General features: G+C 44.6%; 1 protein-coding gene across 1 annotated transcript; it reads left to right on the top strand.

The window, feature by feature from the left end:
* The first annotated feature begins 3,101 nt into the window (after nucleotides 1–3,101).
* Nucleotides 3,102–23,197, top strand: CD9 (CD9 molecule). Its single transcript, XM_030960942.1, has 8 exons — nucleotides 3,102–3,244; nucleotides 13,549–13,648; nucleotides 17,042–17,139; nucleotides 18,719–18,793; nucleotides 19,752–19,844; nucleotides 20,320–20,409; nucleotides 22,027–22,110; nucleotides 22,837–23,197. Exons 1-8 carry the CDS (start codon nucleotides 3,179–3,181, stop codon nucleotides 22,900–22,902), a joined length of 672 nt encoding a protein of 223 aa, XP_030816802.1. The 5' UTR covers nucleotides 3,102–3,178; the 3' UTR covers nucleotides 22,903–23,197.
* Nucleotides 23,198–25,592: the final 2,395 nt, after the last annotated feature.

Genomic DNA, 25,592 nt, shown 5'->3' with positions numbered 1-25,592 from the left:
AGCTCAAGAGTTTAGAATGACCCAGATGACATCAGCATAGGGTCTGTGACTTCCTATTCCTCTTTCCTCTCAAAAGCCATCCCCAACTCCCTGACAGCAGAGAAGTGATGTGTTGGTACGGCCCCACTCTTCACCAGATAGACAGATACAGCCCAGCATCACAGTCACTGCTAAAAAAAACAATCACTGAAGCTAAAACGCAAGCAGAACAACATTTAGGCTTTTTCTCTTGTGTCTGGCTTGTACAGTCAAAGATGTTATTTCTCTACAAAGAACAAAATGTTGTTATTATATTTCTCCTTTAACTGACACTCAAGAAATCTAATAATCCCTGTCCTTTGGTGGGGAAAGCTTTGTACTTTATCTCTCTGCATTTCCAAACATTTATGCCTGGCTTTTTAAGGGAGCTGAAACCTTTTAAAAGACTTGGAATTGTTTATGCAAAGAAGGCTGAAGGTCTCAAGTCAGCTGACACTAGTCCTTCCACATGTTCTAAAGGTAGTGATATGGGGAAAACAGGTCAAGGAGGCAAGAAATTCTGCAGTTCTTACCAGAGAATCCCACCATCCTTTAATACAGTCAGGAGAGAAACCCCTACTCTCCTTTGCCTTCCTATATTAATCAAAGGATAGAGTCCTTTGGATTGTGCAGTCTGAGAAGAAAATCTTTCCTGGTGAGAAGCAAATGCTTCTCCTCTTCACTATTGGCCCAAACAAGACATTCAGTTTCACATTTAAACAGGATGAAATAACTCAGCCTACCTGTAGAGAAAAGCTCTACAGATACTTAGTGCTATGTCTAGATTATTAAAAGTGTAATTTTAAAAGGGTTCTGGTAAATGCTGATTTCTTTTTATCAGCAATATCCTGAATTTGCTTTTCTTTGTGCCAGTAGGACAAAATAACACTTTAACCACCCAGGGCAATTTTAAGTGCAGATGATAAATATTTCATGCAAAATGCCTATTATCCCATGCAAATACAAAGTTTCAAAATAATAAATCAGTTCAAAGTACTTCTACAAGGGTCATGAATTTCCATTAGTGATTTCTATTATGCAAAAATTCAGTTGATTACTATCTCATTCCACTAGTCAGAGAAGTACAGGTGTGGGCAGAGAATTGCATCTATCAGATCGTCACACCCTGGAAGAGTGAAACATAAATGTTCTCTCCAGATCCTTTGCATGGAATGAAAAAAAAAGCCACAGCATTATTTTCCTTCCATATTCTCAAGAATACTAAAGATGTACAAATGCATTTCACTTCCTCATAACTTAATTTGCCAGGTGAATGGGGAGTGTTTAATTTTTTACAAACTCACTGGCGGTTTTTATTGAACAGGTCCATTTCTTGCCTCTGATCAAAAGGTTACTGCCCATGAATTTTAATGAGAGTTGCTTTAATGCAGTATAAGCATAAAATGCTTAATAATACAAAGGTGGGAGGGGAGTTATCCAAAGTTCTTCTGTGATCCTTAATTTTCGAAACTTAAGGGAAGCCACAATACTGATGCTAACTAACAGCATAAATTCCTAATGGCAAAGTGACAAAAGAAAACCAACCCAAAAGTCACACAGAAAACCAGTCCAAGCTCAAGACCGAGACACGGGACCTCCCCTTGCTCAGTTTCCAGTTACCACAAGAATGTAGTCACATGCATTTGTTAATGCCATCCTTGCTGGATCTATACTGGTGGCCAGCCTCCACCCCTCTACTTCCCTTTATTTTAAAGGAAAGGTATTCCTGTTTTGTAACCTCCTCTGGGAAGCCGCTGCCCAAGCCAGCGGCTCCCCCTCCACATTGCCTCTGGAATGTGCTGCATCTTATAATTTATTTTGGGAACAAAAACTCCAATATGTTTTTATTTGTATTTCAACATAGCTTGTCTGTTTTTACTGTTCTGCTTGGGTGTTTTTTTGACTCTTGATACCTGATTAATTTCTAATCCCATGATATGAAATTAAGGTACAAGCCCTCAATTTTCATCCCTGAGCTAAAAGACTCCGAAGCTGAATGTTGAATGCCCTGTTACAATGAAAGGGAAATTCTTAGTTGAAATTTAACATGTTTTTTCCCACAACTGGGGTGACCTAAGGGCACATGCGTAAACAGTTACCATCAATCAGCTGGCGGGCTGAAACTTATCCCACCTTATTTTCCTAAAGTTGATGTTTGTTACTTCATACAGACATATTTGAAAGATTGCAGGAATTAAACTACGCTGTAAGTTTATCTTGTATGAGAAAACATCCATTTAAGCTAGACTGATGCATTCATTTTAAACTAAACATCCAGCAGAGGCAACAAAGGTGATGAGGGTTCTGGAGCATCTCTGTGGGAGCTGGGCCTGATTAATTAGAGGACCCAGAAAGGGGATCTCATTAATGCATATAAATATCTCAGAGCAGGTGTCAAGAGGATGATGCCGCAGATGATGTCTCTCTTCTGTGGTGTCCAGCTACAAGACAGGGAGCAATGGCCATAAACAAAAACTAGAAGTTTCACCACAACACAAGGAAGAATTTCTATATGGTAAGGATGGCAGAGCACTGCAACAGGCTGCCCAAGGGAGGTTGTGTGGATTCTCCCTCTCTGGAGACATTCCAAACCCACCTGGAAACATTCCTACGTCACCTGCTCTTGGTGACCCTGCCTTGGCAGGTGGGTTGGACTGGATGATCTCCAGAGGTCCCTTCCAATCCTAAGGATTCTGAGATCTATGCAAGAGCAGGTCGAGTTGGGGTGGGGGGGTTGATCAGATATTAGGACGAAGTTTTTCACCCAGAGGGTGGTCGGGCACTGAACAGGCTTCCCAGGGAAGTGGTCACGACCCCAACCCTGCCAGAGCTCCAGGAGCGTTTGGACAACGCTCCAGGCACAGGGTGGGATTGCTGAGACGGCGCCGTGCAGGGCAGGTAGCAGGATTCTGACGTTTCTCCTGCTGCCCCTCCATGCCGGGACACTCCGAGCCCCAAGGACGGCCGTGCCCGGCCCCGCGAGGCGCTGCTGGAGCGCTGGGAGCCCGCCCGGCCTGGGGCGGAGCAGGGCGGCCGCAGGTGCGGGGCGGGGCCGGGGGCGGCCCCGGGGGCAAGCAGGGGAGTCCCCGAGGCGCCCGGGTAGGGCCGCATTTAAGGGGAGGCGTCGTAGCGCGGGAGCCTGGTCACTGTAGCTGCCACCATGCCCGTCAAAGGAGGCACCAAGTGCATCAAGTACCTGCTCTTCGGCTTCAACTTCATCTTCTGGGTGAGGCCCCCCGGGCTGTGTCCCCCGCGCTGCCCGGCGGGGAGCCCGCGGGACGGCGATGGAGTGGAGGGGAGGGGAAGCGCCGGGAGCCGCGTTTTGTTTGCTTTTCTGATGCCTGGTTTTAGCTGTTTTCTCCACTTGCTGCCCCCCCCACCCTCCGCCCCCAACCCCCCCGAAGGAGACAGCCGTGTGCCCGGGTGCTCGCCACTTTATTTTTCACGGTTTTGGGGTTTATCGTCAGGCGGGGAGGGGGTGCTGAGTTTGTGGCTAGCCCGCCCCCACTGAGCATCCCCCAGCACTTCACATAATCCTCGCCCTAAAACTCTAGTGCAGGTCGGGCTCCCTGCTGGCTTTCCCGGTGCCGGGGCTGTGCCCAGGGTGAGCCGGTTCCTTGCGAGCCTGTGGTTGTCGTGTGTGTGAACTCCTCGTGTTGGTGGGAGCTGTGGCTTCCCTTCGGGTTTAATCTATCGGAGCAGACCGGCACCCCTTGAGATCACGTCTCCGGTGTGCTTACTGGCCCTACTACGCCCTGTTGGACAGGCACCATGAGAAAGCATGGCTGAGCCGAGAGGTTTGGGCTGTCCTCAAGCACTCGGGGCGTGGGCACCTGGATTTAGCGCTGGCTCCTGCATGGAAAAGTACTATGGGAGCTGTTTGTGTGCCTGATGGATAGAAGCAAAGTGTATGGTTCAAAAAGCTGGGTTTTCTCTGGGCTGTTTGCCACGGTGGAGGAGTGCGTGTGTGACTGTGATGTGGCGGTATGAAGTTGGAGTGGCGGGAAGAATCTGCGTCTGGAGTCAGTCGTAGCACTGCCCGTGGGACGAGTGGACGTTGCCATGTTAATGCGTAAAGTGCTCGGGATGTCTCGATGTCGAAATGTGTTGCAGCAGAGTTGAGAATACACAGCTGGATTCTAGTTGAGGAACGTTGTGCAGAACTTGACCCAGGAAAGCTATGTTGCCACCCGGGACTCGCCGGACCGTGAGCAGGGCTGTCGCATTTGCAGGGTTAGAGCTGATCAGAAGGAAAAGCCTAATAAAGCACTGCCTGAAACTTACAGTCAGTGAGTTTTTAAACTTCTTGTTAAGATAAGAGACTGAGGTACTCATGGTTTGCCTTGTGCTTGTTTTGTTTGTTTATTTCGAAGCTGCAGACTTTCTGCAGAGTATTTTATGGGACAAAAATTCTTGTGACAACAGCATTGCCTCAAAGAAGTTCTTAACCTGAGCTTCACCACCTTGTTGTCTGGGGATAGGCTAAGAATAGGGAGAGGAGTTTTGTTTAGCTGGGGATGTACCTGTTGCTTGGGAGTGTCATGGTTATAAAGTGCTGAGGCTCCTACTTTTAGGGGTGCTTGTGAGTACAGAATTGTACTGGTGACAGAGTGGATGGAAGAGTGGTGCTGCTGTCCTGAGGAGCTGAGAGATGATGGCTTTTCAAGTTGGCTTCTTGAGGCTGGCACTATCAAGCTACGATGTGGGAAAGATAAGAGGAAGAAAAAATAATTAAAGGGAGATAAATAAATGCATTTTGGAGATCCCAGTAAGTGTCTGGAGGCCCCAAGAGGCAGTGAAATGCAACCAGCTTGGCTCAGCCAGAGATAAATGTGTTTGACCAGCTGGAGTGGTCTTGGCTCATGGGGGACTACCACTCGTCATTGTGGCCTGCTGAAAACAGTTGGAGAGGTGTTTTGGGGGTACAGTGTTAGCAAACCTTGTGTCCTCTATGGAGAAATAAAGTAGCTGTGTCTTGGGTTATTCCACGCTGAACAGCATAAAAAGAAAGGTGTTCTGAGTCTGCCAGCATTAAAAGGCAAGAACCACCCTAATAAGAAAAAAGGCTCTAATGGTTTTCTATGGCGTTACAGATCTGAAAAGTCTGTGAAGTAACGGAAATATGTTGACAAAATTTGCTGTGCCCAAGTGCAATTCTGTACCTCCTTTTTTTGAAATAAGTTGCCTCAAAAAAGTAGGTCAGGAATTTCAGGTTTGCACCAAACCTGTAGATGGCTGTGGATGCTGCATTAGGTGGAATGTATTTGTTTCCATCGAGGCTTGAGCGAGGGTAAGAGGAAGCAGAAAGGCTCATACAGCTTGGTAAAGGAAGTTACCGAAAAAAAAAGAGAAACCCTCAAAGTTGAAGCTGTATCCAAAGGAAGGAGATAAAGGTTCATAAATGCTGGTGAGCCTTAAAATAACAATAACATTAGCCAAAGGAAAGCTTTAGGAGTAATTTGCAAAAGCAAACCCAAGTAATATACCCCTCTTCAGATACATGATGAAAAGGGAGTTTCTCAGGGAGTCCTTCCAGGCAGGAATAGCTCCAGGTATAAAAGTTTTGGGGGCCAAGTTGGACAGGACTTTATTTTACTGGGGAAGATTTTAACAGAGTTCTGTGCCATAACCTGTCTTTGACTGTGAATTCTGCGCAGGCTTGAACTGACCTCTTGATGCAAAGGAGGTGGAACAGGAGGAACAGCAAATGTTTGATTAACAATTCTCCAAAGTCACAAAACACTTCAGAACTCTTAAATGAGTTGTGATTAGGTAACTCCCCTCACCATCCCTTCTCCGTGCTGGAGGGCTGGAATGCAGTGAATTGGAGGCTGGGCTTTTGCTTTATGGTAGTCTGGGATACCCAGAGAGTAGCACATATGGAGTATCTGGAAAGAGCCAAGGAGAAGATTCTTTAAAAGCTGGTGTACATGTATAGAAGAGACATTGGCAACTGCAAGGGGAAGTCAGACTTCATGAAGCTGCTACCTTGGAGCCTTTAAAAGCCTGAATGCTGGAGAAGACAAGGACTGGTTGGTGTTGGTTCACTTGTTCAATGTCCTCTGGAAATCTCAGGCCTCTTGTGAAAACCAGGCAGTCCTGGAGTAAGATCCTGGCAAGAATGAGATGGCTGTTGGAGTGGAGGCAGGGCTGTGGTGAGATGCAGCTCTGCTGTTGCAGAGAGAAGCAGTGGTGCTGGTACAAACTCTGTGATGGTCAGTATAGCCCCACCTCATCTGGAGGAGCACAGGGGGTACTGCTGGAGTGCTGGCTGGCACCCATTGTACAGGGTGATGGAGGTGATGGCTGCCTGCTGACACAGCAGGGTGTGTGACACAGCACGGTGAGACTCTCGCCAAAGGCAGGCATCAGGTAATTCCCATGGGAGGCACCAGCAGGAAGCTGCCTCGAGATAGGAATTAAATGATTCAGGGGCAGCTGCTGCCATGGAGCAGTGAAGCCTTGGGAGAAAAGAATCTATGATGGCTTTACAAAAGCACCAGGTGAGTGCTCAGTGTCAACAGAGCGAAACCAGCTTCAGAAATGAAGGACTGAGAGAAGATGGAATATGGTATGTAAAACTCCGAAAATCCATGGCATGCTGGTGTCCCGCAGTGCTGCAGGCTGCTCTGATCATCTGCCTGTCTTGAGAGGATCATAGTGGAACTTGGTAATGTTTGGGAAAAAAAGAGGAGGGTTTCTGTCATCAGCAACTCTATCTTCAGCATGGAAATGGGCTAGAGATCCTTAGAATCATGATTGTCCAGGCAGTAGGTAGGGCCTGACTGTGTTGAAAGAGGCAGTGAGCAAGAGCTGTGGAATATTTAGCTGGGAAAGAGGACCTTTTCAGAAGAAAGTGGGGACAGTGGCGATACCTTCTCCTTAGCAGATGTTGACGAATAGGTTGGTCAAGGGATACCTGGCTAATCACAGAATGAATTAGGTTGGAAAAGACCTTTAAGATAATCTAATCCAACCTGCTAACATGGAGTTCAGCAGCCGTTTGTTAATTTTTCTTCTCTCAAGGTGCTGTGTCTTGGCATAAGTGTAGCCCAGGAGGTTGGTCCTGGGAAATGCTACCTTCTGTCCTGTTCTCTTAACCCTTCCTGAGGATCTTGTGCTTGATTAATCTGATGGCCTTTCGCCAGCTGGGAAGGCTGGATACTAATGTGGTATTATCTGAAGCTTTTGGAGCTTCAGAGTTTGGCTTAAAACATGCTTGTGGCCTTAATGGAAGGAAGGGGACACTTTTGGATGTTTGACCAAGCCCAGTTAAGCTTGGATCTGTAAGTTTTGGGGTTCATTCCCCTCTCTGAGGTGTAGGAATTAGGGATAGCTGTGTTTTCTCTTGGGATGGACTACTGCAGCAGGCACCAGGCTCCTTGCTGCTATTGCGCTGTCCTTTCTGGGGCTGATGTTCTCCCACATGGGTTTGTAGGCAGCTCTGCTGTCTTGGCACGGCCAGTGCTGGCCCTGGCATCCCTGACAGTCTGCTTTCTAATAATACAAGTGTGGGGGCTGTTTGGGGGTGTGGGAGGGAGGTCTCAACTAAATTTTGAACTAATTTTTTTTTCCACCAGGCTGGCTTGAGCTTGGCAAGAAGTCAATGGAAACAACACATTTTGTTCCTTAAACCTGAGCAGTGGAGGTGTCTTAGCAGAGTTGTATTGGACCAACCTTAGTGTGAGCAATGCTGGATTGCCTTGAGTTGTGTAATGAGTGACTGCCTTTAGCTGTGCTCCTTTAACTCCCTGGGTTTGCTCAGGCTTGTTGGTCCTGGTCATGAAGTCTTTCCCTAGGAAAACTGTGGGCTTCTGAGCAACTTGGATCACACCAGGCAAGTGCCTGCCTGTTCTCCCACTGGCTTCCTGCTGCTGAACAAAAGCAAGGCCTTGGATTGTTAAATTTCAGTGCTGGGTTTTCCCCTTGTAGATTTTCTGGAATATGAAGACATCTGCTGCTAATACTTATGGTTTAATGTATTTTAGGCAAGCAAGTGTTGTAGCACAGAGGCAGAGTTCATGTTGAAGTTTTGAGCACTCATTTTCTTGCTCCTTTCCACTATTGGGCAGTTCTCTTGTCCTGACTTCCCACTCTCCAGAGTGCCGTGTGTTTTATTCATAAATGCATTTTTGTGTGATAGTGCCTGCTAAAGTAAGATGAGCAGAATTAGGCCTAGAGAGCCCTTTTCCTTCTGTAGCTTGAAGATACCTGTGACTTTGTTCTGAGCCATAATCTCAGCTGCTTTTGTGCCCCAAGAACAGCAATTCAGAGGGTCTTTCCTCCTCCAGCAGAGGATTTGCAGGATGGGCAGGGAAATATGCATGTGTCTGTTAGTATGTATATATACAGGCACATATGAAAAACTCAGAAATTAGTTGCTTTTGCTTTCTGTAATGAACTGATGCAGTTGCTGGCTACAGTGTGAGAATCTAATGCTGCTTGGCCTCAGCTCAGTGTATATTGACTCCGGTAAGTTCTGTGAGGTCAGGAATGGAATTTGGAGTATGTTGCCTTGAGAAATCTGATGTGAAGCTACTTAGAATTCCACCAGTCCTGGCTCCTATTTGCACTAATTGCAAATATAGTAGACTGGCTTCTGAATAGGAACTTGTATGAAATGAGCACTAGTCTTGGCAGTGGTTCAGAAATTTTGTAATGCTTCTCATACTGTACTGGAGCACCATTTTATTGCAAAAGGTGCTGTGGCATTAACATAGGCCACAACATTTTTGGAACTAGCTAAGCAGAAAGAAAATACTTCCTTTCCAATCCACTATTTTCCAAACTAGTTTGAAAATAGCTGCAGTTTCTTGTATAACTGCAAGTCCACATAGCACAAGTGTTAGGGGAGCTGTTTCAAAACTCTGAAAACCTGTGCTGTTGTGGATTATTCTAATTCTGTAATTGAGGGTTTAGAGTGGTATTGAGCCTCACTTGTAGTTACTGTTTATGGGGTTTTATTTATGGAGTACTAGCCAGTAAAAGGATAGAAACAGTTCATTACTACTCATAATGTTCTCAATTTCTTTGCCCGTGCTGTGCACTGTTATAGATCTAGACCTGGCTTTCTTAGTTCTGTCTAAAACAATGAGAAGTAAATTCTTATGCAGTCAGATTTTTAGCTAAAAGTTCAAGTGTTTATGAAGTGAATGTGGTGACTTTTTAATGCCTTCTTGTCACATCCGAGTGTAAACCTATATATGGAACAGTAGTGTTGAGCCTGACATACCTTCTTACTTCAAGAAAAAGTGTTCTTTTAGATACCATACTTAGCTGACAACACTGAAAGTAGTATTTCTTTTTAACTGACTTCCTTATTTTCACATAATGACTTAGCTTCTGCTAGAGGTAATGCCATGAGCATGAGCTTGGTAGAAGTTGTATGTAAACTTGGCCTAAAGGTCAAGTTTATGGAAAATAAAGGTCAAAAATGGAAAAATGGCAAAGCCCACTTTATTCCTTTCTTTTCGCTGCTTCTTTCTTTTCGCTGCTTCTTTCTTTTCCCTTCCCCCCATTGTGCTGCTATGGGATGTGTTAACACAAATGGTGTTTTGGGTTGGTTTTTTTTTTTTTGTTTAAACCTCAAGGTTTTAACACGTGTTTATGACATTGTCATTAAATCTAAGGGTTTCCTGTGCAAGCCTTCTGCTGGGGGGCTGTATCTGCAAAACCTCGGGAGTCAGAGTGGGGCAGAAATCCTCTGGGAATTGTTTGGTAGTGTTCAGTGCTGTGGTACACTCCAAACTCAAGCTCAGTTTAGCCAGGAATGATGAGGGGAGGAAGGCAGTGTGTTCTGTGTGGCTGCTGCCTCCAGGATACACAGGTTTTCTCATATCAAGTGTATCCTGACTGGTTCAGGTCCTTTCTCAGTTATCTCTTCTCACAGGGAAGGCTGGGACACACCCTTAGATGTACCCAGAGGCCAGGCAAGGGGGATGCCCCAGAGCAGTGGGATGGATGAAAGGAGGGAAGTCCTGCACAGGAGGCTCACTAGGGAACGTGCAGGGATATGTCAGTAAGGAAGACAGACCAAAAAAGCTGGTTTTCCTGTTGCAACAGGCAGAAAGCTGTATGCAGGAGTGAGCTTTAGGAGCAAAGGGAGTGTGTTTGCATGTAGTGGAAAAAAAACCCAAAAAAACAACAACTTGACAAGCCTCCACAGGGCTAGGAGAGGAGTGGCCAGGTGGTTTTATCATTGTTGCAGCCATGGAACATCCAAGCAGAGCAGGAATGAGCTGGGAGTAGTGGTTAGTGAAAACGAGGAAGCCTGGTTTGCTGGAGCGGGGAAGTCAGTAGTGTAATTGTGCCAGGACATGCCATTATTGGAAGTTCACTGCCACAAACTTCTCCAAAACAGTGAATGAACAGTATCCCTTTAACTTCACGTTTTGGGCAGATTGGGAAAACAAACCCAACCCTTTCTTCTGAGCTCTTTTTGCTGTAGTTGTCACTATAAAAACATACTACTTACCTGTCTGATAAGCACACAAACCCACTCTCTTCTTTGTGTGTGTGAAACCAGACAAAATGGATTACTTTCAGGAATACAGTGTTGTTCTTTTCCTACTAAATTTCTGTTTCAGCGCGGAATAGAGCTACTTAGAAACGTGCAATATGGCTCAACTCCTGTGACAAAATAGATCTGTTAGATGGGGAATCCCTTTGGATTACCAAACAAAAACCCAACAATTAGATTATCTGATGATCTGCTTCCACGCAGCCAAGGTTGGGGGCTTTGCACCCCTTTCCCAGGAAGGAAAAACACAGCTCCCAAACCATCCCAGCACAGATCCCATCTTGCTTGCATAGTGTGGGTGAGCAGGGAGGTGACCGTGCCTCAGCCTCTAGTGTGCCACACTGGCCAGCAGTGCTGGCAAGTGCCTGTGAGACTGTGCTTTTGTCTTCCTCAGAGGCTGGTGTTGCTGTGTCCTCGTTTCTCCCTTGTTTTGATGGAAACTTGAAGCTTCAAGTTTCTTGTCTTCTGCTCCAGAACTGCCTTTTTTTAGTTCAGTGGTCAGTCTGGGTAGGAAGAGCACAAACTGAGAACATAAGTCTGCTTTCCTTAAGAAACTGAAACAGAAAGTCTCTTATTCTTGCATGAAGGAGCTGCATTTTATTTGTAATCCACCATGCAGAGAATTATCAATCTGTTTAATTCTACCCCTTTTTTTAATGCTGTGTAGCAGTTCACTGGCATGAAGTGTTATCACTGTTCTGTGATCCTATAAGTCTCTTGTCTCCCTGGCACCTTCTTAATCTTTCCGTGATTAAGTGACTGCTTTGCCAAGGAGAAAACATGCCATGTACCTCTATGTGCTGGTGGGGAAGAGTTAAATTTGTGTTTTGAAAGGAGCTATATTAGGTACATCATCTCTGCCCAATGTGAACAGACCAGTTTTTTTTTTCTGGAGGGCATTAACTGAACCTTCTGCTTTGCTTGGAATTTTAAGATTATCTGCATGGCTACAGTATGGCTTAAGAGTTTCTTTAGTTTTACAGTCCTTTTCTGTGCCCTGCTCCATTTGCAGAGCTCTCTATTCCAGCACTGGAACTTGTCAAGCTGTAAATAAATTTGGTAGGTGAGAAGAGCTGGGTGTTCAGGCTTGTGGCTTCGCAACTTGTGAGTTCCTAGCAAAACCAGCAGAGGCTCTAGGCTTCTTCTAATGATGGGGACCTGGATCAGCTATAAAAGCTGACAACTGCTGGACGACCAGGAAAGGGAGCCTCAAGCAGTGTGTTATTAAATACTGGGTGACTTAACAGCAGTCTCAAAGAGTTTTTTTCCATCACTAAGCCTTTCTGATGTTTGAACTGAAGCACTGGGGTGAGATGAGGCAAGGCTTTTTGAAGTGATGCTGCAGCCAAGAGAGCAGCAACCCTTCTCTCTGTCAGCTCCCCTTTGTGCCTCTCCCTCCCCTCAGGGTGCAGCTGTGGCACAAGAAATTGAAATAATGATGCTGTTGCGGCATTCTGTGTCGTACAAAGGTGCTCCAGCATAACTTAATCATATTGTCAGGGTAGCCCTAGCAAGGCAAGCAGGAGGTGTGTGCAGGTGTGCCTTTGGAGTAAGCACCAGAAACACCAACAAAGGCCTTTTGCTTAGGTCTGGAATCCTCCAGGTGGGTTTGGCTCTTTGAGTTGTGTGTCACTTGATCTGTTTTCCCAGTTACAGCCCTGCAGCTCCTCTTGGAGGCAGGCCTGGCACTTGGGTTCCTGCTGTACAGGAAAAGCTGGTTTGGGAAAGCTGGGGCTGTCTGTGAGCAAGAACTCTTCCACAACAGGGAGGAGGGGCTTTCGGGCTCCCGCTTCTCAGGTGGGCTTGGTGTGGAAGGGTTGTTGTATCCTTGGGTGCTCACCAAGGGAACACTGCCCATATTCCTACTAAAAATTGCCATTATTAAACAATTCCCAGTTTCTTAGAGGTAAATCAGGAATGTTGTTTCTTTCTGCAAGGGCCTTGTTGGGATTTTATTTTTGCTTTTCATGTGTGCTTTGCCTGACCAAAGCACCATACTTCATAAACTTACTGCTCACTCTTAAGTTTAAAATTTTAATGTCTGCTGCAATGTTGGCAATTTCTGTCCTCATCTCACTTTTGTAGAGCTTTTTTTAGTAGCTCCATGGTCTTCAAAGGAAGAGCTGAGAAGCACACTCCAGCTTTATACTTTGTCCTGGTTTCTTCGTTTTTTTTACATGCAAGACCCCTTTTTTTTTTTTCTTTTTAAAGGAGGATTCAGTCTCTTCCAAGCAAACTTGGCCTTATCAGAGTGCAATGCCCTCTTTCTTGCAACACTTCCTGTGGCTTTTGTCAGATGTTTCATCCAGAGGCTAATTTATACACAAAGTGATTTGCTGCAAACACAGGCACCAATATTAAGAGGAACCTGAAGGCGTACAGGCAGAGATGATAATGAAATAAAACTAAATATTAACTAAAATTCTGTTGTATTGCTCCAGATCAGCAACGTTCTACTGCTGCAGCTGAGATTTTCTTATTCCTGTCAGCATGGTCATTTAATGGGTTGGTTTTATCATGTTTGGCAAGAATGGCACTCTTCTTGAACTCCCTTCCATGGTAGACTGAACTCTCAGCAGTCTGTTTAATACACTAAAACTTCCAGCTGACCTTACAAGGCACTTTTCCTTGTGATATGCTTGCTCTTCAGTATGAAGCTTTAAGGTCACTAAGCCATGCAATGTCTGCATCCACCCAGAATAAAACAATGTGTGTAAGGATCAGTGGAAATACTGACACTTGGCTAAACTGCGGATATTTTCAGAAAGGAACAAGAATGGCATTGTTCTCCTGTGGCATTGGAGTTTATATTATGTAAATGTCTCTGTCAATAAGGTGCCTCATGTCTGGGACTTTCTTCATGTGTTGGTATCCCCATCCTTTTATGCTTGTCCTTTGTTACCATCTCTTTAAATAAAAGCTGTATCCTGTGTTTGTTTCTGATTTTGTTACTAATGCAAGGCTGGGTGGATTAGTTGGTATCATTTAACAAGCCTTCCTTGTTCTTACAGCTTGCAGGAACAGCGGTGCTTGCAGTTGGACTATGGCTTCACTTTGATTCACAGACCAAAAGTGTCTTTGAACTGGAATCTGACACAAAGTTTTACACAGGTGAGCTGGGGGATCACTCAGGGGATAGGTCACACTTTTGTGCCCTGATTTCCAGGCTGCTTAGAAACCTTGGCTTTTCTTAAAGGGTAAAAAGGCAAAACAGCCCTAAACACCCCAAGAGCAGCTTTCCTTGGCTGGTGTTGGGGGCAGCTTCCCCTGTGAGCTCTTGTGCAGACTGCAGTGCTGCCGTGTGAGTGGTTTCTTGGCTCTTCAGCCTTTTTCCCACAGTAGTTTGTCTCTGTTGCTGCCAGTAAACATTTTTGTAATCCCAGGGGCTCCCGGAAGACACAGAGTATGTTTCTTCCTGATGCGTATCACCATATGCATCAGCAAAATTTCATGCAAAACTGAGTAATTAATATTTTTTTCTCCAGAGTGACCAACCTGAGCTACCCAAAACACAACTCTGTTGCCTCATCTCTCAGAAGGAGCACTGATAAGAAATGTCAGCCTTAATCCCTTAATCACTGTTGTCTAACTCTTAAAGCCCCAAATCTCCTAATTCATCCTGAACTGAATGCACAAACATCTTGGTACATATGAGAATTATTCCAGCCAGTATGGATCAATGTAGCTTTAGCTAGACCATGTGGAAGGCATTTGTAAGGTCATTAATTAGGGGACACACACATTTTTAGTTTGTCAATGTCATGGGAATTCCTAAATGAACTAGATTTTATCTGAACTTTGATTTTGGTCTCTACAGTTGCTTTTAAGCTTGGGCAGGGGAACACACATAATTTGGTTATTGTCACCTGTAGGTGCTCAGACCCTTCGAGCACCTCTGCTGTGAGGAAAGGCTGAGGGAATTGGGATTGGTCAGCTTGGGGAACAGAAGGCTTTGGAGGTAACCTAACTGTGGCCTTTCAGTACCTGAAGGGGAGCCCACAGGAAAGATGGAAAGAGACTCTTGACAAGAGCCTGGAGTGACAGGACAAGGAGGAATGGCTTCACACTGATAGAGAGCAGGTTTAGGTTGGATATCAGGAAGGAATTCTTCCCTGGGGTGTGCTGAGGCCCTGTCTCAGGTTGCCCTGAGAAGCTGTGGCTGCCCCATCCCTGGAAGTGCCCAAGGCCAGGTTGGATGGGGCTCTGAGCAAACTGGGATAGCAGAAGGTGTCCCTGCCCATGGAAGGGGGTTGGAATTAGGCAATCTTTAAAGGATAGCTTCATCTTTCTCTTGCCAAAAAACTGGCTCCTGTCCTTGACTACTCAGCTGTGACAACTCCCAGGCTGGTATCTGAAGGGTCGCTTATAAGGAGGTGCAATTTATGTTGCAGCCTCGTAGTCCTAGGGTCACCTGTGCCTGCAGGGAATACTCTTAGGAATGGTATAGAGGCCATAGTTGGGAATATTGAGATGCTTATGGGACTTAACCTGTCTGCACGCCTGCAGCTTCTTTGTGGTCTTTGAGAAAATTTGTGGTTTACCCTTGATATGATGGCATCTTAGCAAACTGGGTGGTTCTTGGAGCTGCCAGGAAGATTCCCAGATGCTTCAAGTGGACCTAGAAAAAGAACAGAAATCTAAACTTGGCTGTTGAGCTGAATATTTAACAAGTCTTATTTTGGGTGGTCTAAAACAACTCTTTCATCTCCTAAAGCATAAAAGTTTTGTGGTGTGATGCTTAAGCTACTGGCTGTTTGCAGCCAGTGGAACCTGCTTGAAATCTTTGTAGGTTTAACTGAGTTTTAAAAAGCTCAATAGGAATTTCTGCTTTAACATAATTTTCTGGGAGTAGTTACTGACTGCAGTAAGTTACAAAGCAAGTTACCTCAAAGGCTTTCTGTACAACTCAGTCTGGAATAAGTGTTACCGATGGACTCTTTTTCAAAATGGAAAAAGGTTAAGCTGAGGTTTAAAAGTCTGTATTGGAATTTCCTCCTGATAAGAAATGTCAGGCTTAAGCCCTTACAAATGCTGCATCAAGGAGCTGTTTATTTTGGCAGCTAATCTAATTGGTTTGCATCTAGAATATATAGTTTGCGAAGGCTTACATCTAGCTCCCTTTAATTAGTATTGAACTGGCTTTATGTCCCTGTTGATAGAAGTGTCCTGCTTGTTCCACGTGCTTTGTGCTGATTCTTTGATGCTTCACCATCCCTCTAATATTCTTTGCCATCCTTTGGGAGTTTTCTTGCTGCGGTCTCCAGCTCACAACTATGATGATTAGGCTGGTTGTTCCCAAGTTCAGGAGCCAGAGGATTTGGCATAAATTGAGCCTTTCACCTCAGAAATGCTTGCTCTTTCTGCTTCAACATACTCACTACCTTATTTCTGGGCAGAATAGTTTACAAGCTCTGACACTTGTTATTATCTGAAGAAGCATGTGCTTTGAGACTTTGCAGTTGTTGATAAATCATTCTTTCAGTCGTTTCTAATTCCAGTTGTCTCTATCTTCACCTGAGGAGAAGTTGATAACTCTTGGCTCTGAGCCTATTGTAAGAAGTGTCTTGCAGGTTGTATTAGATGGCTTTATCTTGCCTATTTTCTAAAGCTTGTGAGTTCATGTGCAGTAGGGGTACCCATTAATTGTGTCAAAAAGAAGGTTTTATATATCAATTTTTCAGAAGTATTTGCTTTAAAAATTAGGCACACCCCCCTTTTTTATTTCTTTTTTTCTTTTTTATTTTTCTTTCTTTTTTATTTTTTTCTTTTTTCTTTTTTCTTTTTTCTTTTTCTTTTTTTTTTTTTTTTTTTTTTTTTTTTTTTCTTTTTTCTTTTTTTTTTTTTTTTTTTTTTTTTTTTTTTTTTTTTTTTTTTTTTTCTTTTTCTTTCTTTTGTTCTTTTTTCTTTTGTTCTTTTTTATTTTTTTCTTTTTTCCTTTTGTTCCCCCTCCTTCCCCCTCCTTCCCCCTCCTTCCCCCCTCCCCCCCTCCTTCCCCCTCCTTCCCCCTCCTTCCCCCTCCTTCCCCCTCCTTCCCCCTCCTTCCCCCTCCTTCCCCCTCCTTCCCCCCTCCTTCCCCCTCCTTCCCCCCTTCCCCCCCTCCTTCCCCCTCCTTCCCCCCTCCTTCCCCCTCCTTCCCCCCTCCTTCCCCCCCTTTTTCCCCTGTTTTTTTCCCCTCTTTTCCCCTCTTTTCCTGCCTTTTTTTTTTTTTTTTTTTTGCCTTTTTTTTTTCTTTTTTTTTGCCTTTTTTTTTTTTTTTTTTTTGCCTTTTTTTTTTTCTCTTTTTTTGCCTTTTTTTTTTTCTTTTTTTTTGCCTTTTTTTTTTTTTTCTCTTTTTTTTTTTTCTCTTTTTTTGCCTTTTTTTTTGCCTTTTTTTCACTTGAAACACCTCAGTAAAGAAACTTAAACCTTAGCAAAAGCTACCAATGCTGTTTGTGGAGCAATTAATTTCATACCTTGCTGCTGAGGTCTCAATGACCTGCACATCTTTGTTTTTCTTCTCTCTAGGTGTTTACATCCTTATTGGAGCTGGTGCCCTTATGATGCTGGTTGGTTTCTTGGGATGCTGTGGTGCATCACAGGAATCTCAGTGTATGCTTGGCCTGGTAAGTGCTCAGGGTAATGCTTAAATTTTTGAGCAGCATGATGAGAAATGAAGGAAAATATTACTGTGTAATTCAAGGGCAGCAGATTGTGGACCCAGAACAGAGTGTTTAAACTCATGGTCACCTGCATAATACTAAACTGTTAAATATAGTTCTCATTTCTGGTCTGAAATCCAGATGCTCCTGCTGCATTTGAACAGAGGATGAGATCAAGAGGCTGGATGTGTCTGATAGACACTGAAGTGTCAAGGCTGGGAGTATTGTAAACACAGAACGAAAATATTGATAAAAGCAGTGCTATCATTGCTAGGCAGTTCATCCTGGACTCTGAAGGTGGTGCAATCTTTAATCTCTGATACCAGAACTGTGGTATTTGGTGCTTGAAACAGCAAGGCTCTACTGTTCATTATCACAGGATGAGCTCTGCAACTGCTCTGCAAGCCAATTACTGGAGAGCAACCTCATTGTTTTCAGACTGGGGGTGGGCAGTAGAGCTTACTGGGTTAGTGCACATCTGTACACTTGCAAAACTAGTCATCCAAATAACCAGAAGACTTAGTTAATAAAAGTCAACTACTATATGTAAATGCTGCTCTCTTGGGGTGTTTGGGTCCAATCCAGCTAGCTCTGACCCTTGGCCCCTCACAGCCTTTACAAGGACGAAAGTAAAAGACTGGAGGTGCTCTTCTCCTTGGGACCAAAGTCTTATTTTATTCCTTGATAGGAGTCACCTCAGGATGCAGGTGACCTCCCAGGAGAAAAAGAGGCTTGGGATCTCCTCCCAAGAGATTTTAAGCTCAAGGGAAGGGGGGTGGAGGAAGGGGGCCACAGCCAATGGGATACAAGTGAGGAAGGGGTGAGGGGAGGAGTACACCTGGAACAAACCATTACCTTACCACCGGGGCTTGGGGGCAGGCAATGGGACAAACAGTGATCAGTGCGAAAACAACAGCTAGATAAACTATTTACTATTTAGTGCAATACAGCAACTATAGGCACTGAAAGAACAATTCCCTTTCTGTGTCACAGAAGAACCTAAATTCAATTATTTGTTGCAAAATTATACCTCTAGCCCTTTCTAACTCTGAGTATCTCTTTAAATGATAGTGGTGTTTTGGGTCTGGTAGTCAATGAGAGACAGAACACTTTCATTTGTGTTTTGTGGGATATACAACAAAATGACCATTAGCTCTCTGGGAGTTGGTGGCAAGCTAGGAATTAAGTAATGACTCCTAAAGCAACAGGAGTGACAAACCAGAGTAAAGAATTGATGCCAGCTGTTGTGATGTGTCTGAATGACTTAGACAGCTTCAAAGTTGGAGTTAACAGATGACTGGATTTAATTAACACTGATCAAAAAGAAGGGACTGGTGCTTGGAGAGCACTGCCAGACTTTCCAGTGCTCCTGGGAAGAAGTGCTGACCCAGTCTTTTTCCTGATGTTACCAATGTCTCAGATCTCCAGCTGCAACCTGGTTGAGCGACTGCTCCCACAAGTCTGGACAAACTTGCAGTGTACACGTGTGATGCTGGTTTGTGGTGCTCTGGCCTTCATGAATAATGTGGTCTTTCTTTTCTAGTTCTTCTTCTTCCTTTTTGTGATTTTTGCCCTTGAAATTGCTGCTGGGATCTGGGGATTTTCAAATAAAGAAAAGGTAGGTTGCTCTTAAAAGTTGAGAGTGGTGGGATGCTGAAACAGGTTTCCCAGAGAATCTGTGGCTGCTCCATTCCTGGAAGTGTCCAAGGCCAGGTTGGATTGGGCTCTGAGCAGCCTGGTCTAGTGGAAGGTGTCCCTGCCCATGGCAGAGGGGCAGGACTTAGGTGATCTTGAAAGTTCCTTTCTGACCCCAAACACTCCATGATTCTATGAATATGCCTACAGTCAGCAATCTCCTGACATGTATACCAGTACAAGTCAAATCCTTATTACCCAGGGAATTTGGGGGAGAGGGAAAAAGGCTGGTTCAAGCAAAACAGCACCAAAAAATCTAACTGTAATATTCAAACATGACTGTAGCAGGGAAGCCAGAGTCCAAGAGGCTGTTGCCTGCTAGAGGTGCCTTCCAGAGAGTACTTGACTGAGCTGTGAGGTGAAGCAGGCTGGCCAGGAGGCTTTACCACTTCCAGAGAGGAGCTGGGTCAGCTGACAGCTGAGCGTATCTGCACCTGAAGCATGACTGATATGGCCTCTCCCTCCCAAGCAGTCAGGATTCTGTCTTGTTTCAAAATCACATGCTTAGTGGTCAGGGTTGCTTTTCTGCTTATATTGTGTTATACAATGGGGAAATATAGAAACTTCTGGAGTACAGTAGAATAGGCAATATTTTTGGGCAGCCAGTGGGCAAAGAGTTGGTTCTCTAGCTCCTCTTAGAAGGTCAGCGATTTGGAAGGGGAAGCAGTCTTACCGGTGGCTATTAAAGTGAGTGTACAGTTATTTCTCACCTGAAACAGGTGAACCTTCTGTCCACCCTCTGTTTGTACATGGCAAAAGAATGGGTGTTGTAGGCTGCAGGAGTTTTGATGACTGACTTGCTGAAAGCAAGTTTTTCATAATTAATACAAGGTATGACACTAACACACCATTAACAGACAACTCTTTTTGCTTTTCCTTAGATTATTGATGAGTTAAAGGAGTTCTACATGGATACCTACAGAAAGAGAACTCAGACAAGTGCCAGAGACACCCTGAAAGCATTTCAGTTCACTGTAAGTATATGGTTCTGCTTAACTTGGACAGTAATGCAACTGCTCCTCACACTGTTCTTCATCCTTCCTAGTCCCCTGTACAAATTTTTTACCAGTTAGAAGAAACCAAAGATTGCAGAGATGTTTTTGTGTAGTATAAATTAATTCAGGATGCCTTTTTTTGTCCCTCTGAAGAACTAGTTCTTGTTTTTCTTGTTTTTTCTTGTTTTTCTGTGAGGGGTTCAGCCTTGTGTCTGTAAGGACCACAGGCAGTTGCCAAAATGATTTTGTGCGTACTTAAAGAGATCTAGCTCTTCCTTTCAGAACCTTGTCCTTTAATTTAATAAAGGCTTGTTAAAATTAGGTTTATAGCAGTCATGTTGACAGGACTTGGTCTGTAATAAAAACTAATGTAAATTATTTCCCTTTTTTTTCACCAGATTACTGAACAAAAAGATTGTTTAACCTGGGTCTCTTTTTATGTTTTCTGTTGTAGCTAAACTGCTGTGGCCTTAATGGAGCTGTGGAGCCGCAGTACATGGACACCTGTCCAGCAAAGACACTGTCTGAGTCATTCTCTATCAAGGTAAAGCTTGATGTAATTCACCATCAGCTCTGCCCACTGGGTAGAGTGAGAAACGCACTTCAGGAAACCCTCCCAGTCTGTGGGAAAAGCCCATGTCACACTGGTGTGTCAGTCTGTGTCTGTGATCAGACTGGTTGTGGAAAACAAATCCACCGTTACCATGGAAAGAGCAAGCAGGAAGTCTGACCTTGCTCAGGAAATGTGCAGTCTGTGTGTCACAGAATTACTGGTGGAGTGGGCAGTGGAAGATCAAAAGTTTGCCTAAAAAAGCCCCCTCACAGTGCCTTGAGAGCTCTCTTCTCAGTGTATCTTCCTGGTGCTTGCTGTGACCTGTCAGCTCCCTCCCTGTTAGGGAGAAGTAGAGTTTGGGGTGGGAGCAAGTCTGAAGCTTCAGCAACGACGGGGGGAGGGCAGTAAGGCGTTGGTAGCCTGCTCAGGTGAGTTGGTGACTGTGAAGGCAATTCTGTGAATCAGGTTTCTCTGTTGGAGTACTGCTGCAGAGGTGCCTGTATACCACAAATAACAGGAAAAAACAGCTTTTATAGTTTTTAACCGCCTCTCTGCCTCTTTTCCTTACAAACATCCTATGCTCTTGCTTTATGCTCCAAGACAGTTTGTATGAGTCTGTCTATGGTTCTTAGCATGCAGGAATTCAGTTAATGACTTGGGGTTTTTTTCAGTTTAATTGACAGTTCACATATCTGCCCACATGAGATTGTTCAGTCTGTATCTTTAGTCCTGTCCATGCATTGTGAGTTGGAGTGTGTGGGAGTAGCTGAGACTGCACACAGGTTTTGTTTGTTTTTATTCTGCTGTGTATTTTAGCTTCATCTTGTGATGCCCATTCCCAATTGTAGAAAAACAGTGGATAGATTACAAGATCAAAGAAATGTAATGGAGTGTACCTCTCAGAAGCAGTGCTGTGTTTGTATTCTGATTGAACTGACTCATTCTTACCAGTATATCCCTTTAATCTCAGATTCAGTCTTTCTTTCTAGACTGGATAAGGAACAGCAACAAAAAAGGTAGCTTTCAGCAGCTCACTGATGTTAGCTGCTGGAACAAGCAGGACAGAAGCTGGGATGAGACTTCGACCAGCTACCAGGCTCTTAAAGATTTATACCTCTGTAAAAGTGCCTTGTTCTTTTTATTGGCCAGCATGTGTCTGCTCTGGGAAAAGGACTATACTTTTTTTATGAATCTGCCCCTGGCATGGATCCTAGCCTAGGTGTCCTGCTGTTCCCATGCACTGTGGGTTCATGAGGTGTCTGCAAAATTACAGTAGCAATTAGCCATATCAAGAGTGGCTTTAAATCTCTTTTGATAAGGATGAGCATCATCTGAAGTGCTGACAGCAATTAGTAACAAGCCAAGCCTGATAAACTGCATGTTCAGATTGAGAGGGGAATCCTGCTGTAGTCAAGCTGCTGTTAACAATTCTGCGGTACCTGAAGAGTAGATTTAAATTTCTCCACCAACTCTTGTGTGTATAGGACCATCCCTGGCTCTCTTTAAGGATGTGACAGTAAAGGCCAGATCAAAGCAGCTTTTAAAAGATGAGTCTTCAAATGAACCTTGTGTGTGTAAAACACTAATGAGCCATCTGTTCCATTTCAGTCCTGCCCTGATGCCATTGATGATGTCTTCAAATCCAAATTCAACGTCATTGGAGCAGTTGGCCTTGGCATTGCTGTAATGATGGTGAGTTTCCAGATTATTTAGAGGATGATCAGAGGATACACAGAGCAGAAGTCTTGTAGAGCAGTGTCTGGCCCCACAGCTCACAAGGACATTCCACTGAGGACAAGTCCCAGCAGGATCAGGGTGTGTGCTGCAGGGCCCTGAGGCAGTGCAGAGGCTGGGATGTCTCTGGCCTTCCTGCTTCTGCTTTGGATTAGGATCTGCCTCCTTGCACTTTCAGCAGTGGTGAAATCTTATCAGTGATGTGTGTTTGTATGGAGTATATGGTCATGGTGCTGGCCCACATCTTTATCCTAATATCTGTTGGGGATTCTTCTTCTCTTTCCTTTATAACAATTACAGGCTCTGCTAGAGGGCTGAAATAACAGGGCTGCTAAAAAAACTTGCACTTTTGTTTGACCTCTCTGGAGAAAAGCCCATGCTGGGATGATCAAAGCTTTCTTAGGAGATATGGCAGTGGTTTATAGCTGCTGGTGCTGTGCCAGGGCTTGAAGATCTTTGTGGGTCCCTTCCATCTTGACATATTCTGTGATCTGTTTTCAAGTACTGAGGTGAATGGGATTCCTGGGAATGAACTTTGGGGATTGGAGGGTGGGGAATGGCAGAGTAAAATGTAAAAATACAGAACAAATGTGACCTCTGGGCTGTGAAGAGCAGCTTGTTCTCATGCTGATAAAAGCACATGCTTTGCTTTCCTGATTTCTAATCTGTTTGCTTTCTTTCCAGATTGTTGGCATGATATTCAGTATGGTTCTGTGCTGTGCCATCCGCAGGGAAAGAGAGATGGTCTAAGAGCTGCAAACCCAAGATTCCTGCACTATAAAAATCCTCACCATTAACTTTCATGTTCTGAGAGCATTTCTAAAACGTTATATATTTGTTACCTTTTTAATGCTTTATTTGGTCCTGATGTAGGTTTGCTTTTTATGTTACAGGTTAAAACGATAAAGGTTTATCTGACTCAAGACAAACATTGTACATAAAATATCTGACTTTCTTGAAACTTACATAATTTGGATGTAATTTATGTGGAGACAATTTGATACTTAATAAAGAGTAAGATGTATTGTTTGTGGGGGAGAGGAAATGTTGCTATGTTGATTAATCCCACTGTTTGATGCATCGCAAGGAGTTGAAGTTGCATAACGTGTTAAGTGGTTTTGGGATAACACAGGAAAGCATTCCTATGCCAGTGTCCCATGTTGGAAGGGAATGGGAGATGCTGTCAGAGCATGTCAGGGAAGGTGTGGTCATTCCTCTTTCCTTGGTGTGTGTGAATGAAAGCAGGTCTTAAGTACCTTCCTAAAATGTCACTGCTGTAACACTTTTTCTGTCACTTCCCTGGAGGGTAGCAAAGGCTGGCTGTCACACAGGTGATGTGCAGGCAGTGGTAGCTCGATTCAGCCAGGCTGGGCCCTGCCTTGGGACCAGCTGGGCTTCCTGACATCAGCCTCTCTGCTGCCACAACTGTCCCCTGACACCTGGCATGGCCTTGGGCCCTTGGCAGGACACATTGCCTAGTGCGTGCTCAGGATTTTTTCACTGGCTGGCTTGGGGCTTTGTTTCCCTAAAGCCGGTGAGGTGCAGTCTCAAGGGCTTACAACGTGTGTGCCAAATCTCAGGTTTCCAAGTGGAATAAATGTAAGTTGCATGAGCAGTTTAAGTGTCCAGCTCTGCAGTTGCAGAGTTGAGGCTGTCCTGTTTCAGTTTAGAGAGTTTATGGGAGAGAACAGAGACACCAGTGTGGAACCCTTAGCCTAAAGAATTACCAAGTTTTCCAGTATTTCTAGTCTTAAATGGCTTTTAAGTGTTTTTTTTGTCTCTAAAATATTTCCTGGGGGGGGCTACCTATGGGCTTACCAGCAGGTTGATGTGCTGTTCCTGTACCTGGTGCTCGCTTACTGTACAATCTCACCTGTGTTCTTGGTAGCTTCTGGTCTCTGTCCTTTGGGTAATACAAATGTCTCTGAGTAGTCCTTGCTTGTTCCCCCTCTTTCTCCTGCGAGGAGGTTGGTATTTATTATGGGAAATACCAGAATTGGTGGGTGTCAGGCTCTGCTGATGCATGAATGTATTGTCACCTTTGTGTTACCTACTGTCACTTTTCTAAGGGAACCATACAGCTCTCCTCTGTAACACGTTGCACTGTTCTGTGTTCACAGGCCTTCTTGAAAAAAAAATTCAAAAAAGTCAAGTGGTAATCATGCTTTAGTGTGTCTTGCAAAGACTGAAATTACTCCAGAAAGGAGTTGATCTTATTTTCTTTTGTGGCTATATGTGACAGCCTGGAGGGCAAAATACCTCATGGGAGTTTGAGAGCAGCCATGTCCCCACTGAGCTCTTGCATAACTGAGAAGTAGCATTTTTGTCAGCTGAGTAATTCTGGAGATGCAAATGAACCTGACACCTGGAAAAGCTGGAGTGAATCACTGTCAACCATCAGGAAAGTTTACTGCTGACTTTTTACTTCTTTTTCACAGAATCATTTAGGTTGGAAAAGGCCTCCAAGATTGTAGAGACCAACCTTTGACCAATCACCCCCTTGTTAACCACACCAGAGCACTGAGTGTTGTGTCCAGTTGTTCCTTGGAACACCACTTCTCCCTGGATAGGCCTTTTCAGTGACTAATCACCCTTTCAGTGAAATTCTTCCTTATGTCCAACCTGGATCTTCCCTGGCACAACTTGAGGCCGTTTCCTCTTGTCCTGTCCTTGGTCCCTGGGAGCAGAGGCAACCCACGCCCACCTGCTCCCTCCTGTGTGAGGGAGTTGTGCAGAGCCACTGGGTCCCCCCTGAGCCTCCTTTTCTCCAGGCTGAGCCCCTGCCCCAGCTCCCTGTGTTGCCCCTTATCAGAGTTTTGTTCCAGACTGTTCCCCAACTCTTTTGCCCTTCCCTGGACATGCTCCAGTGCCCCAATATCTTTATAGAACTGAGGGGCCCAGAATGGATGGGGGATTTGAGGTGCCAAGTACAGAGAGAAAATCAGTGCCCTGGTTCTGCTGGCCACACTTTTTGATGCTGGTGTATGTGTTCAGATTGCCAATATCTGCTGTGGCTGAAGTCCAGCAGCTCTTGGCAGAGTCCAAGAAATTCCAGTAGGTTGTAACTAGGGGGAAGAGAACTCAGCTGTAGGCTCAGTACCCCGGATCGTGAGGTTTGGGGAGTAGCTGCGGAGGCAGCTCTTGAGCTGGCATCCAGGTCAGATGAAGATCCAGAAGTGAATACCTGCCCCTGTTCTTGCATTCCACAGAAGATGGGGAGGGGTTTCCTGGGATTTAGTCTATTTAGTCTTTAGCTTGCAGTGCTGTTACCTTTCCCACACTGTTTATGCCACACTCTGCCTGTCTGATATCCACTCTCAATCTGCATGTGGTTTTTAAGTGCTATAGCCCAATCTTTTACCCTTTGGAGCATCTCCTGCACGTGGGTTGGCGTTGTCTGAGGAATCAACAGATGGGTAATTCTTACTTTATGTGAGAGG

Source organism: Camarhynchus parvulus, chromosome 1A (assembly GCF_901933205.1).
Source record: "Camarhynchus parvulus chromosome 1A, STF_HiC, whole genome shotgun sequence".
Classification (NCBI taxonomy): Eukaryota; Metazoa; Chordata; class Aves; order Passeriformes; family Thraupidae; genus Camarhynchus; species Camarhynchus parvulus.
Note: the sequence above shows the minus strand (reverse complement) of the source record. Positions and strands in the feature narration are given on the sequence as shown.